Genomic DNA, 16,759 nt, shown 5'->3' with positions numbered 1-16,759 from the left:
GCCACCGCGGCCACGCCCCCGCCGCGCTCCGCCGCCGCCGCCGTCACTCGGGTTTCGCGCTGCGGGGCGGGGCGCGGGAGGGGCCCAGCCCGCCAGGGGGGCCGGCGGCGCGCTGAGGCGGCCCGGGGCGGGGGCTGCGCCCGCCTGCGTCCCGCCGCTCCGCAGGCCGGTGCCGCCCCGCCGCCGGCACGGGGCTACCGCTCCCCGCCGCGCTTCCCGCCCCGCCCCGCGGCCCTTCCGGGGGCCAGGCCCGCCTGCTGCTCCGCCCCGCCGGCCGCGTCGCCGCCGCGGCTGCCCATGGAGGCCGAGGCAGAGGTGCGGCTCCTCTTGCAGGAGGCTCGGGAATGCATCGAGGCGGCGCGGAGCTACCGGCGGGAGCTGGAGCAGCGGCTGCGGGGGCTGCACCAGGCGCGGAAGCAGGTGGGGATGCGGGGCGGGGGCGCTCGGGGACGAGGGGCCGGGAGGCGTCGTGGCTGCCGCCCCTCCCGGCCGGCGCGGCGGGGCCGGGGCTCCCCCTGAGGCGGCTCCCGGGCGGGCCGGGGCTCCCGGGCCAGCGGCGGGCCCCGCTCCTGCGCCCCTCACCCGCCTTTTCCTCCAGAGCCGCGGGGTCGCGGAGCAGCGGCGGGAGCGGGGTCGGGCTGGCGGGGGCCCCGCCGGGCCGGGGGGGGCCGGGGCCGCTGGGGCTGGGCAGGGCCGGGGGCACCAGGGGGAGGGGGGCGTGCGCTGCGCCGTGTTTGTAGCGAGCCTGAGTCCCTGGGGGCGGGGGGTGGCCCGGGCGGGGACACGGGTGTCCAGAGGCGCTGAGCCTCAGTTCGCAGGGAGCGTCGCGCCGGCCGCCCTGCCCTGGCACCTCACAGCACCGGCGCTTCGGCTGCCGTCCCCATGCACCGAGCCCCGTGGGTCACGTACTGGTGTTGCCAGCATTCCAGGTTTGCTGGTTTCTGCAGCTGTGCGCTGGAGCCGGGCGTTTGCTGGCCCTGGTAACCCACCCGCTCCGCCTGAAGGTGCACGCCGAGATAGGCAGATGTGGTAGCGATGCTGCACCGAGCCCTGTGAAGGACTCGCTTCTCTGCTAAGCCACCCTCTAAGCATTTCCCATTTTGCAGATTGGAACCAGTGCCTTGCTATCTTTGATTCAAGTCTGCGAGGGTTAAATAAAAAACCAAAACCAGCAAAACCAAACTCAGAAAATGTTGCTGTGGTGACCTGATAATTTTTCTGAAGCAGATTCCATTAGCTTAGAAATCTGCTATAGATCTCCTAGGTTAGCGTCCTGCTGCTGAGTGAGTGCGGGCAATCACTATACATTAAATTAGTCATCTTCAAAACCACAGGCTGCTTAAGAAAATGAATTGGTCATGGCTGTCTTTAATCTGAAGGTGTTGGCAATAACTCGGACTGTGCTGAGAGGGACCCAGTTTGTCCTTCCATGGTGGCTGTGGGTGCTCGGTTAGCTTACCTTTCTTTCTTTCCCCTCTTGGGGGGGATTCCTTTGCTTGTGTGCATGTTTCTGTTTCTCTCTTTCCATCTTCAGGACCACTATTTGGTTCACAAAGAACACAGCCAAGAATTCCCTGTGTCCCGAAGTGCTCAGTGTCTTAGACTGGGGATCAGATTGCGGAGCTTTTATTATTTGGGGACCAGTGGGCCGATGTGATAGGAAAAGCACTTTAGATCACTTTCTGTTGCATCCTTTTCTTTTAGACCAATGTGACACGGTTTTCAAAAAACTTCACGCCGCTCTGTGCGTATTCTGGGACTTGCATTTCCTCTTCTGCGTAGCTAGTGATGTCTGTAGTGCTGAGGTTGACTGGGATGTGTATCTGCCTGTAACGGAGGTAATGGGCTTAGAGAAGTGACTGTTCTGTCTTCCTCCGCCCCACCCCTTCACAAAGCGAAATACTTCCTTTTTTCTGAAGCGTTAAAATAACAAGAGAAGGGAAACGGAGCTGTGTGGCAGCTGCAGAGGTTCATGAATATTACTTGAAGAGGAAATTTATTTTACCTAACCAGAGAACATCCTGTGTTGGTTATCTGTAACTTCTAAAGATCTTGAAATTATATGTAAGGCCTTCTAAAGATCTTGAAATTATATGTAAGGCTGTGTGCTTGTTGCAGCATTTCCTTGTGTGTGTGACTTAGGAAAAAAAAAAAGTTGTTCGAAGGGAGATGTTTACTTTTGACTTCTGCATCTTTAGCTCAGGGGTGTTCAAATGCATTTTCTTCCCTAAAAGTCAGATTCAGCAAGTTTGCAGACATTTTAATAAGCGCTTACAAAACCTTCTGTGGTCTGGTTCTTCTAGAATCAAAACAGACTTGCTGTTCACCCTGCCCTGTAACCCTGGAGCACAGACAAATCAGAGGTGACTGGAAAACAAAAATAATGAAAAGAAAGTAGCTTTAAGAGGATTTTAAAAATCCAGTGAAGTGATAGGGCCTGGAAAAGTGCTCCTAGATAGTCTTCTAAAAGCCTGGTATCTTTTTCTTTCCAACAAGGATTACCTGTATATGATGGCAGAATGGGTTTTGAACTGGATTCCAGCAGTTTTGAGGGACGGTGGGGAGAAGGCCTGCACAGCATTTGGACTTTTCTGACCAGAAAAATTTGTCGAGTAAAGTACACATAACCCAGTTTGTATTTTGCTTGGTTAATATGCTCTTCCCCTTGTCCGGGCTAGTTTTCTTTGCCTCCTTCCCCACTGTACATGTATTAGAAATGACTGCACTGGTTTGTTAACTGCTAGTGGTCCTTTTTTAAAGCTGCCTTCACATGCAGCTTTTCTCCAGCAGATACAATTGAGGTGGTTCAGAAAAATAAAAGATGTGCATGGCATTTGCCTTTTTCCTGAATCCTTCTTTCCCATTACCTGAATTTAGATCAGAGAAAGTGCAACGCTGACCAGAGATGTACTCGAGCAGCATTTTAACGATTTGAAAGGGACCCTAAAGAAGCTGTTGGATGAGCGACTAATGTCACTGCTGCAGGAAGTAGATGCTATCGAACAAGAGAGCATCAAACCCTTGGATGAATGCCAGAAACTAATAGAGCACGGAGTCAGTACAGCCGATGATTTGCTCCGCGAAGGTAAGGCAGGTCCTGATACTAAGTCTTAGCTCTGCTTTCCAGTGGGTGTCTCAATGTCTGGGATATTCCTGTTATGATCAGCATATTTGGCTCATTTTGGACTTCTTTCAAACCAGATGTTAAGAAAAAGTTAAAGTTGAGTAGTTGTCGTATAGAGCTGATCAATAGTATCTCCTCCAAGTTTGTATTTTAGTATTTTGCTCTGATCCTAGGGTGTACCTCTATCAGCGTAGCCTCTCCTTAAGGGCAAGAAATACCTGCTTTGGAAATGCCTCACTACAGAGATGTTCTGTACCCTCCACGCTAGGAGGGGTTATGTCAGGCTCCTTTGAAATAAAGTACATCTTGGGTACCATAATAACAGAACATCTCTGTTAGTTGAAGGAAGTTATTTGTGTCTTAGTGGAATAGCAGCTGAAGTAAACAGGTTATCTTTGATGATAGATGCGATTATGTTCACTGTTGATGTGGAACATAAGGAATGAAATGGCCGCTCTATAGGGAAAACTTCTCAAAAAAGTCTGAGGACGATGCGGACAAAAATGGACGCGTGGAATATCACCATAAGGGCCACTTTATACCCTACTGATGCTAAATACCTAGCCAGAAAGGAATGTCACTCCTGACTGTTTTCCCCACACTGGAGAACCTACTGGGAGCATGTCTGAGCCATGAATATGTTGGCAGTTTCCTTGCATTGTTCTCATGTCTCAACTTTAACTTTCTTTCAAAACATGAGCTCAGTTTTGTGAAATACAGTGCATTGAGCAGACTCCCACAGGGAGGGAATCTACCGGCTTCCACTCGGGCGCGAGCATCGCACTGAAAGCTTACTAGCTGCACGCCTCCTGTTCACAGGAGTACCAACAGTGGTTAACAGTTAATTTGTTGGGGTCTTTATCTAGCACCACAGCCTCTGGGACAGGTGGTAGTCACCTTGTGTTTAAGTTTCAAGTTACTGAATTACAAGGTGGTGGCAAAGATTGCCTGTGTTATACACGCTGTTTCTGTTGGATCTCTTGAGAACCTGATTAGCTGTGCACTGGTCACCGTTCCCGCTGTAGCGGCGGCATCGCTAAGTGGTGTCGTCAAAATGAGCAGACATTGCATCTGAGTCAGAAAGGAGTTAAGCCTCCATGGTTATTAAATCTCCTGCTGCCAGTTATGACGTATGCTTTTCTTTAGAGATTTGTAACGTTTGTAATCCTCCATTTGGAAAAGGGCTGAGCTTGCTCATGTTGTAAATTACCATAAAGTCATCAGATAGGAGGACGGAGCCTATGTCTCTGTAAGCTGAGGTGTGGGATGCTACTTTATACGGAAAGTTTATGACAAGATTTCTACTTATCTCTGTACTTCAATGCATGGATTATTTCCTTCATTACAACAGTAGTTACCATTTACATTGTAGCAAACAGAACAATGGTTGAAATTATTTTTTGCTTTTATGCTTCTGCTTTTTTGTTTTCTGCTCAGTAAACGTGCTTTGCTTTTCTCTTCCTGTAAAGCAGGTGGAGGAAGAGATTAATAGTCCTGATTTCTGGCATGTCACCCCAGTTCTGCTACTGCCTGGGACCTGAGGCAAATTATTACATCGGTTATGGGTGTGTCTACGGGAAGCTTTGAGAGCTTCAAAAGTTGCTAGATAGACTTTATATTGTCAACTATAATTGTATTTTTCTAGCTAAGAGTCTAGCAAAAGTGCTGAGAATGCTTCATGTTTAATTGGTTGTTCGTGTCAGAACTGGTTATTCTTTGAAGCAAAGAATGCCTTGCTTGGACGTTGTCTCATTAGGAATATTTTTACCATTTGATTCCAGGAGAGAGTGCAGTCCACGGAGATGTGGGACAACAGAATGAGAAACTTTGCAGCTTTACAAAAAAAGCTTTACATATTCAGCTAGATAGGTAAGATACTGAGGTGATCTGAGGCAGCGGCACGTGTTTTTCTTGTATAGGGAATCTTTTCTTCTTTGAAACAAAAGCCTTCTGCTCCATTGCCTGAAAAGTTTTATTTGAGGTATTATTGTCCTGTTTGTTTCACAGACTTTCCTTGGGGCTGGCAGTCACAGAATGGAGTAGCTTGCAACCTCCATATGTTCTGGAGAAATATAGACTCTATTTGTGAATGATGAAACCTCTCCTTGTGGAACAGCTTGTATTTCGGAGTATTTACTGAGAAACAGACAGTCTGGTTAGGGCCAAAACACAATGTTTTCTGAGTCTTTTAAGTTTGAAATGCACACGCCAATTTCTGCAGCTGTTCTCTCTTTTCAAATCTGCATGGATGCAAGTGTATGGACAAAATACAAACTTGTAGAAGTTTGCCCCTCTCATTACAGCAAACTTTCCTTTCTCAGCTTACCAGAAGTGCCCTCCTTGGTTGACGTGCCTTGTTTATCTGCCCAGTTGGATGATTGCCTTCTTACTATATTGAAAAATCAAATATTCAGACATGGAACTGTGGCATCTCGCCCACCTGTACAGCTAGAGGAATTTGTTGAGAAGCCTGGAGGTATTTTAGTCCGATGGTGTAAGGTAGGTAAAATATCCTGGGTGAAAACCATTCAGACTGCAGTTTTGTTGATAAAAACTGAAAAAGCCACTTTCATTCTGGACTCTTTACTGCTTTCAAAGGACAGTCCACGCCAGTGTGTAGGTTAGAAGCTTTAGAAGATATTTTTATGGTGATGGCCTCATCTAAAGGCAAGGTAATCTAGTGATGTTGTGGTTGGTGCTGGAGTTTGTGTCTGCCTGCCGGTGACACTTGTGTGTTAGACTCTTGCTGTTGGACTCTCCCTGCTCCCATCTGCAGGCAGAAAGAGCAGACACTAATTGACCTCTGCCTCACAGTCTCTTTCTCTGCGTATGGGGAAAAGTCAGGAGAGGCAGCTGAAAACGCTGCTACCCCTGCTTCCCACGCTTAAGCAAGTGCCAGGTACTGGACAAGCAGGAAACAACTTCATATACTCTTCCCACTAAACAAATAAATACAAGAGCGTAATCTTACCTGTGATGCTGTTGTACAAACAAGACCAAGAAAGCCTGGTGCGTGTGTTCCTGACAGAGGTGATTCACACGTAGCACTTGTGCTCTGGAAGCGAGTGGTTTGTGTGTGTAGCAGTAACAGCCAAACACTCTCGGCGAGACTGAACTTCATTGCTGGGGTGACGCTTTTCTTCCCTGTGAAGACGCATTAGCAGACCCAGGATGAGGCTGAACCCGTTCTGTTACGCTTTTACCCCTAAACATGTTTGTTTTCTTAGGGAGTGGACAGAAAGAGAAAATATTTTAATATTGGCATTAGCTAGTCACGTGGCTGGTCTCTTCAATGCACAAAATCTGTTTTTGAGTAAATCACTGCTGTGCTCCCGTGGTTTAGTTGTTGGGCAGCTCTACACTCCTTGGCAGCATTAAACAACGTTTTGTTGTTCTCAGAACAGCTAGCCGTTGCTCAGCCACCTTTACCTGGTAAAGGATGTGGACTCGGATTATAAACCCACAGGCACTATTGTCACATGTAGTCTGATCTTCTGTGCTGTAGAGTAGTTCCCTGAACTCAGTCATGCTTGGGGGACAGTAGAGCTTTTCTGGTGGTGATGGTGGAGGGAGGGAATCTCTTTTGACTTAGAGATATCAAAGAATTGGAAGTTATTCCCTGGAACAGTTTATGAAGGGTAACAGTGAGTGATGAAAACTGGCACTGAATTTCTTCTGCAAATTTATCTTCAGCTTTTGGCTGAAGGATCTTGTTATCTCTCTGCTAGATTGAATGTTTCTTCTCCTAGAGATATTTTCAAACTGTAATCGAATAATTCTTGTACTTCTTTTTGTTTTAGTTGGTTCAGACACTGATTTTATTTTCTATAAGGCATGCTTTCAGCTCTTTCCTACCTTGTGACTCTGAATCACCTTTGATTACAGCCTGCAGTACTGTCCTAATACATGCCACTTCAGAGGCAAAAGAAAAAAATAGCAGACCTTTATTAATGCGATCAATGTTTCTCTAGGTGGATGATGACTTCATACCACAAGATTACCGGCTGCAATATCGTAAGGGTACTGCCAATCAATTTGAAGATGCGTACGTCGGCTCGGAGACAGAGTTCATAGTGCTGCATATTGATCCAAATGTCGATTACCAGTTCAGAGTCTGTGCCCGAGGAGATGGACGGCAGGAGTGGAGTCCATGGAGTGTTCCTCAGATCGGCTGCACCACGCTGGTTCCCCACGGTACTGGTTTCATTGCAGGTCATCTCCACCTTTAAACCTGTGCCATCAGTGCAGCCTCCTGAGGGTTTATAGCTGAATGACTCACGGAGCTGCTTTTTGTGTGGTGACGGGGTGTCCTTAGCTATGATGTGTGTGTGTAATGTGTGATGGATTATCCTTTCATCCTGCAGTTTATTCTTTGCTTCCTAGTGTGAGGGACGGATTGTACGCCTTTCCAGCAGGTACCTCACTGCTTAGCCTCGGAAAGCGTCGATGAGCCAGAAGTGAAGCATTTTTTTCCTTCTCCCTCACCCTTACCTAAGAGATTTTGATGAGTTACAGTCTTACAACAAGCTCTTAGAGAAAGAAACCCCTAAATTTTCTCTTTGCTTGCACATTTTTAAGGGCAATGGGTAATGAAGGTTTTCCTTTGCCTACAATACGACTTCACAGGGATCACACAGAGTGAACTGCTGGTGAATCTGTGAACTGGGAAACACTTTATGTAATTGCAAATTATTTGAAAAAGAAAACTCTCCGTCAGAAGGTGGCAAAACCAGACCGTTCTTAATGTGGCTTAACCTTCTTATGAGGCACACTGAGTGGACGTTGCGACTGGTTTGATTTTGCACAGACAGCAGCTAGTTGAGTTGAGGTTTATACTTTTCATGCTTTTTTTGTTTTCTTTTTTGAAGAATGGACAGCTGGTTTGGAGGGTTACAGCTTGAGCAGTCGAAGAAACATAGCGCTTCGAAACGACTCTCAGTCATGTGGTGTGCTCTACTCCAAAGCTCCCACCTACTTCTGTGGGCAGACATTAACATTCAGGCAAGTACTTTCTGGGAAACTGTTCTCTGGTGCGTCTCCTGTGAGCAATTACACCTGAATTGTACATAAACCTGAGTCATGATGCATGTTGGAGTTTTACACCAGCTCAGCCCTAGTCGAGGTAGCGTGTCTGTGTGAAGTCTGAGCTTCCTTCTCTGTGCTCCTACCTCCTGGCTCTTTAGGAAAACACCTGCTGTTTTTGTAGGACCCGCTCCTATCTAAAACAGAGATGAGTGAACTCCTGAGGGATGGTAAAATAGAGCCCTAGCCCATGCTGAGCAAGCCTGTGGAATGCTGAACTTCCTCAGGTTCTGTAGCAGCTGTTACTGGCCACTCAGAAGTCAGTGGAGGCTCGACATTGATTCTTTCTAACCTGGGGTCAGGGGGTGCTTTCCTTCCCAGACTGTCCGTGAGCTCTGAAGGCTTTGGACATGAAGATACTGTATGTGCTGTTGGGACAGTCTGGCACTGATGTCTTTAACTGAGATAATTAGGGCTGATCAGACTACTGCTTGAAACTGGCATTAGAAAATCCTGAGTGGAGAAGAGATCTTGTGAAGTTCAAGCTTTCCATTTCACACAGAACACGATTAGAAACTTTGGCAGCTTTGCTGCCTGTAGTCCTGTCCCTGAGATGATGCTGTTTAACAGGGTATGAGGAATGTCCTTGTGGATATGTCAGCTGTAATTACAGACCTCAGAGACTCTGAAGCTTTATTCCATCTTTCCCTGGTTAAATAAAACAACTTGCTGTACAGTAGGCAACCCTCAAAGGCAATTTAAGGGGGCTATTTGTGGTATTTCTGTAACTTACTCCGTGGTGTTTCATTTCTCCCTTCCTGGTAATGAATTAACTTTAGATGGTTGTAGTAGGAAGATGTATTCAGTTGCCCTGTCTGAGACGGGATAAAAAGATCCAAAGCTTTCATTTGGAATCTGTTGCTAGATTTAACATCTCTTGGCTCAGAAATGCCTGTGAAATTAAAGGCAGAACTTCGAGGTTTCCCTTGGTTCCTTTTCAGACCAATGCCTTTTATCTTTTTTTATTGGTAGCACATGAAAATCTTTTGCTTTACATTTTGGTAATGTGGACTCCTCTCCAAGAGGAGATTGTTTCAGGATGGCAGAGCATTAAGAAGCACGTGTCCACAAGAACTATAATGACATTAATCTTAAGACTGAAGACAACCTCAAAATTTGATTGTTCCTCTTTCAAGGTCCATGAGCAGCTCCTTGTTTGAAAGTGTGTGTGTGAGATTTTCCCGAGCAGGGAGATGTGGTACTTGGCTTTCTCCATCTGTTGAAACAGAAGTGTATTCAGAAGGGGAGAAGTGGCTGGCTGAGCGAACCAAATAAGCAAGGTTCACGTTACAGATGTTTGTGAAGTTTGTGAAGCAGCTTTGTATTCTTCTTGTACGTTCAGGACACAGGCATAGCTCATCGGTGAAAAGTGAAGCTGCCGTAAATGCAATGCTTTGTACCAGCTTTTTAAAGATAAACTACTGCAGTTTTCCTCTGGGGTGAGGCATTTGGACAAGCTGTAGGAAAATATTGCTTTAAGTCAAGACTCATTCTGTTTCTTTGCAGCCTTTGGGGAGCTGCCCTTAGAAAAGGGAACATTCCTGCAGTGACCTGCTCTGCAGCCATCCCTAAAGCTTTTGCTTGCAGAGGGGAGCCACGGTCAGTCTGGCCAGGCTGGGATTTGGGCTCATCCAGCAGATGGCCTATGAAGATCATTCTGACTTTGTCAGGAAGCCACCACAGCTCTACTGGCCGGTACTAGAAAGGAAGCACGTCTGATCACCCACGGAGTTACTTCTCTGTGCTCTGAGACAAAGGGAAACTGGTGCAGCTGAACTAGTTCAGCATCTGTGTGCTGCAGTGAGAGGCAAGGTTTTGTTCTGCAGCACTGGAAGTGGTGAGGAGGGATGGGAGCAGTGTCCCACCACACATTCAGTGGGCTTTTAAAAATTTTAAGTCCAGGGATCATAGAGGCTGGAGAATAACTTTGTTAATGTGATGGGGAAAATCAGCCTAGTAAAGGAAGCTTAGGAGGTTGTGCAGGGATACTCTGTGCGGTACTTGGGCTGGTTAGTGATTGCTGAAAAATCAAAACCTGGTAAGGAGAGGAACGGTGATCTGTGCCAGTCCTGCCCCTCTTGCCGAGGCAGAGCGAGGGGAGGCAGAGCGAGGGGAGGCAGAGCGAGGGGAGGCAGAGCGAGGGGAGGCAGAGCGAGGGGAGGCAGAGCGAGGGGAGGCAGAGCGAGGGGAGGCAGAGCGAGGGGAGGCAGAGCGAGGGGAGGCAGAGCGAGGGGAGGCAGAGCGAGGGGAGGCAGAGCGAGGGGAGGCAGAGCGAGGGGAGGCAGAGCGAGGGGAGGCAGAGCGAGGGGAGGCAGAGCGAGGGGAGGCAGAGCGAGGGGAGGCAGAGCGAGGGGAGGCAGAGCGAGGGGAGGCAGAGCGAGGGGAGGCAGAGCGAGGGGAGGCAGAGCGAGGGGAGGCAGAGCGAGGGGAGGCAGAGCGAGGGGAGGCAGAGCGAGGGGAGGCAGAGCGAGGGGAGGCAGAGCGAGGGGAGGCAGAGCGAGGGGAGGCAGAGCGAGGGGAGGCAGAGCGAGGGGAGGCAGAGCGAGGGGAGGCAGAGCGAGGGGAGGCAGAGCGAGGGGAGGCAGAGCGAGGGGAGGCAGAGCGAGGGGAGGCAGAGCGAGGGGAGGCAGAGCGAGGGGAGGCAGAGCGAGGGGAGGCAGAGCGAGGGGAGGCAGAGCGAGGGGAGGCAGAGCGAGGGGAGGCAGAGCGAGGGGAGGCAGAGCGAGGGGAGGCAGAGCGAGGGGAGGCAGAGCGAGGGGAGGCAGAGCGAGGGGAGGCAGAGCGAGGGGAGGCAGAGCGAGGGGAGGCAGAGCGAGGGGAGGCAGGCTGCTGCAGCATCACAGCTCAGCCGGTGCCTGGGGCATGCGGGTGGTGCTGCCTCGGTGTGCTGCAGGGAAGGTTTGGCTCTTTCCTACCGCGCGTTAGCGTGCAGCCCAGCCTGCTCCTGGGAGTAGGGGCAGCGATGTAGCAAGGGGAGCCCTGACGCTGGGAAGCCTGGGTGTGAGGAGTACAGATGTATACAGAAATGTGGCCTGATTCAGCGTGGACACCACCAAGAGCGCTGAACCTAAACCCCCTCAGCTGGTCCTGATTCAGCGTGGACTGACTGACTCCTGTGTAAACACTCCCACTCCGGGTGTGCTGTTGCTCCTACCTCCAGCGTTCACTGTCCTGCTGCTAGTCTGGTGTTTTTCTTCCTACTTCTGCCCATCCAGGCTGCCTTGACAGTGCTTTGCAGAAGAGGTCTGTAGAAACGAGGAAGGCAGTGTGGATACAGATTGACATGATAGAATTCCTACTTTTTAATGGGTTTAGAATGATGCATTTTTGGTCATTCCTGTGACTGTACAAACGCTTATTACCAACCCAAAAGTCAAGAAACACTCCCTTGACTAGGGATGGAATGAATTAATGTTGCTGTATGCACAGTTTGCAGATAAATAGCTGTTTATAAAGCTTCAGCAGTAACTCTAAGTTTAAAATCTAAAGCAGAGCACCAAAATCAATTTGAAATCTCATTTAAAGCTGTTTTAGGAAAACATGGTGGTCACTTCAAAACTAAAAGTTTCTTGGATAATTAAATTTAGGGTTTTTGCTTTGCTTTACAGTGCAAGGCTTCTGCTATCTTAGTGACGTCCCCAGGGGACTGAAAAACCTAATGGAGTGCAAAAGTAAAACATGGTTCCAATTTTATCTTCCCTTTTGAAAGAATTAACCCATCATGTGCCAGTCTACAGTGTAATCTGCAGTTCTTAAAAAGCTTCCACCAGAGACTTTCTGCTGTTTGGCAACAACCATGTATCAGTTATTGCTGTTACTCTCAAGCTGAAAATAACCAGTTTTACTTTCTAGGAAAGACCATCAGTTTGCCGAGGCACTCTGCTCACTCCCTGATTTAGCACCTCTGAGGTGGCAGTACAAGAGAAAGGACTCAAATACAGAAGAGCCCTCCAGGGTACAAACCGTGCAGCCCCGCTCAGCTGCTAGGGCCGGGAGGGAACTGCCCTCCCCGGTTGTTTGCACAACTTGTTTGCTTTTTCTTTGGAGATTCTTTCCCAGGACCAAAATCCTAAATGCAGCTGAGCAGAAGCCAGACTAAAAAGTGTTCCTGCTTTTAATACACATTTGTACCAAGCTGATTTATTAAAAACACCAAACCAAAACACCACCACACCCACCCAAACACATCAGCCTTCCACCCCCACCCCTTTACAGCAGAACATGGCAGGGCTCAGAAAAATCCGTTTGAGTCATCCTTACTAAATACTTGCTGAAACTACAGCCGTCTCCCCATAAAACACGATGTGGACCAGTAACCTGGTATAGATGGTTCTAGCTTGGTGTGTAGTGGTTGCTTCAGATAACTGAAATTTATTTCAGATAACTAAGCTGTGACAGCGAGTAATTTTATTAAATAGCAATGAAGGTTTGCAGGAAGCAGATTCGTGTTTTATACAGATGAATAGAGCACTGCTGTGTGGAGCTGTTGGGAAAGCTGGTAGGACTTCTGGTCATGCAACAGGGATCTCCCCAAAAGGTTGGAGGAATTTGCTGAAAGCGCTGGAGCGCAGTACAGAGGTCTGGTGTGGCAGGGTATTACTGCCTGGATTTCATTGTATGTTTTGATTTAAACCTTCAGGGTCTGACTTAACTATTTGCTTGGTAGAATTGAAACCGTGGGACAGCCAGACAGACGAGACAGCCTGGGTGTGTGTGTGGAGCAGCAGAATGGCTACGATTCCCTGCAGCGCGATAAAGCGGTGTGCATTAGCACCAATGGTGAGTCTCTATCACATAATTGAAGGATGTGATTTTTTTTTTTTCTTTCCCAAAAGCCATAGCCCCTGGTTCTTTGTATCCCTGGATCACATATGAACAACTTCACCCACCTTTTACGTACGTATGGCTTGTGCAGTTAAAATCTTTGGTGAGATTATGGATCTCCTTTTCTGGCTTGCAGTTACTGTCGCCTCCGATGTGACAAAAAGGAATGCTGCTTCCCCTTTCTTGTGCCTGCAAGAAAACAGGGAGACACAGTATTGCATGTTAGTGTGTACAGAAAGTGAGAAATAATATTTGATGTCTTGACTATTTCAGGGGCAGTATTTGTAAATGGAAAAGAGATGACAAACCAGCTGCCTGCCGTAACTTCTGGATCGACTGTGACATTTGACATGGAAGTTGTACAGTTAGGGCCTTCTGGCACCGAGGGGGGAAATGTCAAGCTTCGAGTAACCATTAGCTCTAACAACAGAGAAGTGGTCTTTGACTGGGTACTTGATCAGTGTTGTGGCTCTTTGTATTTTGGATGCTCGTTTTCATACCCAGGCTGGAAAGTTTTGGTGTTCTAGCAGAAAGCAAGCAGATTTCATAAAGGGTAATGTTAAAACCTGGGTTTCCAGCTGTTCAACATCAACAACCTGTTAACAAAAACTGTCTTTATACTACTTGAACTCCACTATATTGTATTTCCTACTGGATTCATGTAAAAAAAACAATTGTGAAACATTGGATTTGTTACTCTGGAAAAAGTTAGAAGCAGGCATTTGTGTAGGCAAAGTAATTTAAGCAGTTCGTAAGACCTTTCCCCTTTTTCCTCCAGACTTGATTTTTGTCAGTATTTCATTGTACTCTAGTCTCAGGGTACGTGTGTTGTGTAGAAATAACTTTGCTTAATGCTGCTGTTCTGTGAAATAAGCCTGTAAACATTTAGAGGGGTGGTAAGGGACCAAAGTTTTATTTATACCACTCAAAAAGATCAAAGTATTTAGAGCAGTGATGTCCTGCTACGCCTCCTTGTACACAGTGCTGCCTTAATAGTGTGAATGCAGAGGGGGTTCTGCGTGTAACAGCCATTTCTTCCACGCACGGTACTGTTCGTTCCTCCAGAGCAAGGACGTCTGAGCCATAATGTCTGTTTAAATATGTAGCCAGTCTGTTAATGTCTCACTTAAGTGCCTTATTTCCAGATATTTCTTGAACTATTTTCTGTGTTGTCACTTGGAATATATCTTCCAGAATAGCTGCATGGTGATGCTTACATCAATTTAATGCAGATGCTTGCCTCAAACCAGACCAATGCCTAGGGTCGGGCGGTTGTCCTTATCTGCTCCGAAGGTCTTCCCTAGTTGTGACTCACCACGTAGCCTGTGTCAGAGCAAGTCCTGGCGATTTAGTCCCTAGGCATGATGTGCGGATCGGCAGCCACGATTCCATGCACAGCCCCCTAAGACTTGGAAAGAAGCTCCTTTCTGTTGTCCCACGACAGAGACAAGGGAAGTGCTGTTGTGATGTACAGGATTCCAGGAAATCCCAGCGAGCCACTGGGGAACACCTTGCACTCATGGGCAATAGTACGGGTTTATGGTCCGAGCAGTCGGGACGGACGAGGCAGCCTGGGCAAGCTGGGGCTGCTGCTGGAGATCCCCCGTGGGAGAGGATGGGCTGAGGTGCCCTGTTGGCAGAGGTGGTGGTAATTTTGCACTCTCCTCCACCCAGCAGGATGGGGTAAAAGATTATTATGAATTAATTGATGTTTAATTCAGAAGTTACATAAAGTTACCACTAATTCCCCTAAGGAGCAACTGAAAGTTAGAATGAACTTAGAGAGCCTATTCCTGGTCAAAAGGTTGCAATACTACTGCAGTTAAAGAATATTTTGAAATAATGTTAACTGAGGGCGTTCTTACCTCAAATTCAATTAAAATTAAATATATTTTAGCATGTCAGAATAGCAGTATTTTTATAGAACCTAGACAATCATTCTGCCCTTTTTCCTTTGGTGTCAACATGCTAATTAGCTCTCTATGCTAGCATAAAGAGCTTAATTTACATTAGATTAATAACCCCCATACTTTCCTTGTCGGTACAAAAAGATCAGTAATCTTGCCTGCATTTTTTTTCCCCAAGCATCCTTAGTAGGGGTACAAGAATTCAGAAGAGGAAAAGGGCTGTTGGTATTTTACCATTTAAAAGAGGAAAAAAAAATTGTGAGTAGATTCAGGTGGATGCAAAGAACTTGCACAAGGCAGAGCTAGGTTGGAATTTCCTGCCAGACACAAAGTGAGGAGGACTGGAGACCTGCAGGTAAGATGATCCAGTGTTAGCAACAAAAAGCCTGCAGTATTCTCAGTTTTTCAAGCTCAACTATTTCACAGTCAGGAAGTAAGAGAATACTAGCGTGTCCTGTACTTCCAGTGTTCCTTTGTGAAGTGTTATTGTCAATACTTAAAAAATACGGTTCTTTTCCTGTAGCCAGGAAGGTTCAGTAGATGATAAAACTGTATCAGCCTGTTTAGAGGGTCAGCCTGGCACTCCAGCTAGCAGCCGGCTTAAATCTTGCTCCACTTAGTGCTGATAATTTTACTTCGATACTTAGGTGTCAGGTACTAGTTGTAACTTAGTACTTTTACCGTATGGAAACTACAGTTGTGACTATGTACACTTGTGAGGTACCGCCAGGTCAGGTACCTTTTCACCGGCTCTGGGAGGGGCTAATCGGACTGTGGATTCCACAGGATACGTGCTTGCGTCTTCAAAAGTTCAGCTTAAGCCTTGAATTCAGGTACTTCCAGAGATCCTAACACCTCGTCAGTTTGCTCACAATATACAAACAAAACAGCTTAAGATGACTGTGAAGGGCCACGGGAGGCCCCACTGCTCCCTCCGAGAGCCGAGGATGGCAATAGAAGAAACTGTCTTTCTGACTTCAGTCGTTAGCAGTATGTTCAACAAGGGCAGCTTGCCAAGGGGGGGGGTATTTCAGGGTTTTTTTGTTTTGGTTTTGTCTTGTTTTTTTAACTTAACAGAAGCCTAGCAGTCCACATTGCAAATTAGGTACTGTTCAGCCACCTCTTAGAGCTGCACCTTTTAAACCTGGGAGGGGTGAAGAGCCTCAGGATAAGAGACCCAAGTAATCAAGCAGTGCAGGATGCAGTCAGGAGAGGCTCGAATTGCAAAGGTTGCAATTCAGTTCTCCCACAATAGTTCAGCTAGACAGACAACTTGACACTTCTCCTTTACAGATTTTCACCTCTAGCTGTTGGAGCCTTCTAAGCAAGAGTGTTCACTGCTTATGGAATCCAATCCTTAAAGTTGTTTTCTTAAGCTAGTACATTCACTTACCTCAACTAAGACTTGTGTCAAGTGAAATTTGAATTTTTTTAAATAAAGTTTTATCCCTCACCTGTGTATGGCCCAGTAAATTATTGGTTGGGGCACAAAGCTGAGTATCACTGCATTCTAACAAGAACATAAGAGAACATATTCTGTAGCACTGCAGCCTTTCCCTTTATTTTTTTCATTTTCTGTCCCTCAGGAGTCCTCAACAATTTTTTCCCCAGGTTTCTTAATTGTGCATTTGATTCCCAGCTGAAGTTCAGATCTTAACTGGCAGCTGACAGAAATACTAATTCTCCTTTTTTTAAAAAATTAGTTGAAAACATCTGTATGCTACTTACCTCGATAGATAACAGTAGGTTTTGGCCACCATGACTTAAGCAAGAAGTAAAAGGTATTTGATCCTCTTGAAGTCAAGCCCATGTTGAACTTCCA

The 16,759-nt window shown here is 47.1% G+C and overlaps 1 protein-coding gene across 1 annotated transcript; it reads left to right on the top strand.

The window, feature by feature from the left end:
• Positions 1-142: 142 nt before the first annotated feature.
• CRLF3 (cytokine receptor like factor 3) lies at positions 143-16,390 on the top strand. The gene is made up of 8 exons (XM_055726585.1): positions 143-420; positions 2,878-3,085; positions 4,906-4,993; positions 5,446-5,623; positions 7,096-7,318; positions 7,993-8,125; positions 12,873-12,985; positions 13,304-16,390. The coding sequence occupies exons 1-8, from the start codon at positions 298-300 to the stop codon at positions 13,555-13,557; spliced, it is 1,320 nt and encodes a 439-aa protein (XP_055582560.1). The 5' UTR covers positions 143-297; the 3' UTR covers positions 13,558-16,390.
• Positions 16,391-16,759: the final 369 nt, after the last annotated feature.

The sequence above is a fragment of the Falco cherrug genome, chromosome 1 (assembly GCF_023634085.1).
Source record: "Falco cherrug isolate bFalChe1 chromosome 1, bFalChe1.pri, whole genome shotgun sequence".
Taxonomy (NCBI): Eukaryota; Metazoa; Chordata; class Aves; order Falconiformes; family Falconidae; genus Falco; species Falco cherrug.
Note: the sequence above shows the minus strand (reverse complement) of the source record. Positions and strands in the feature narration are given on the sequence as shown.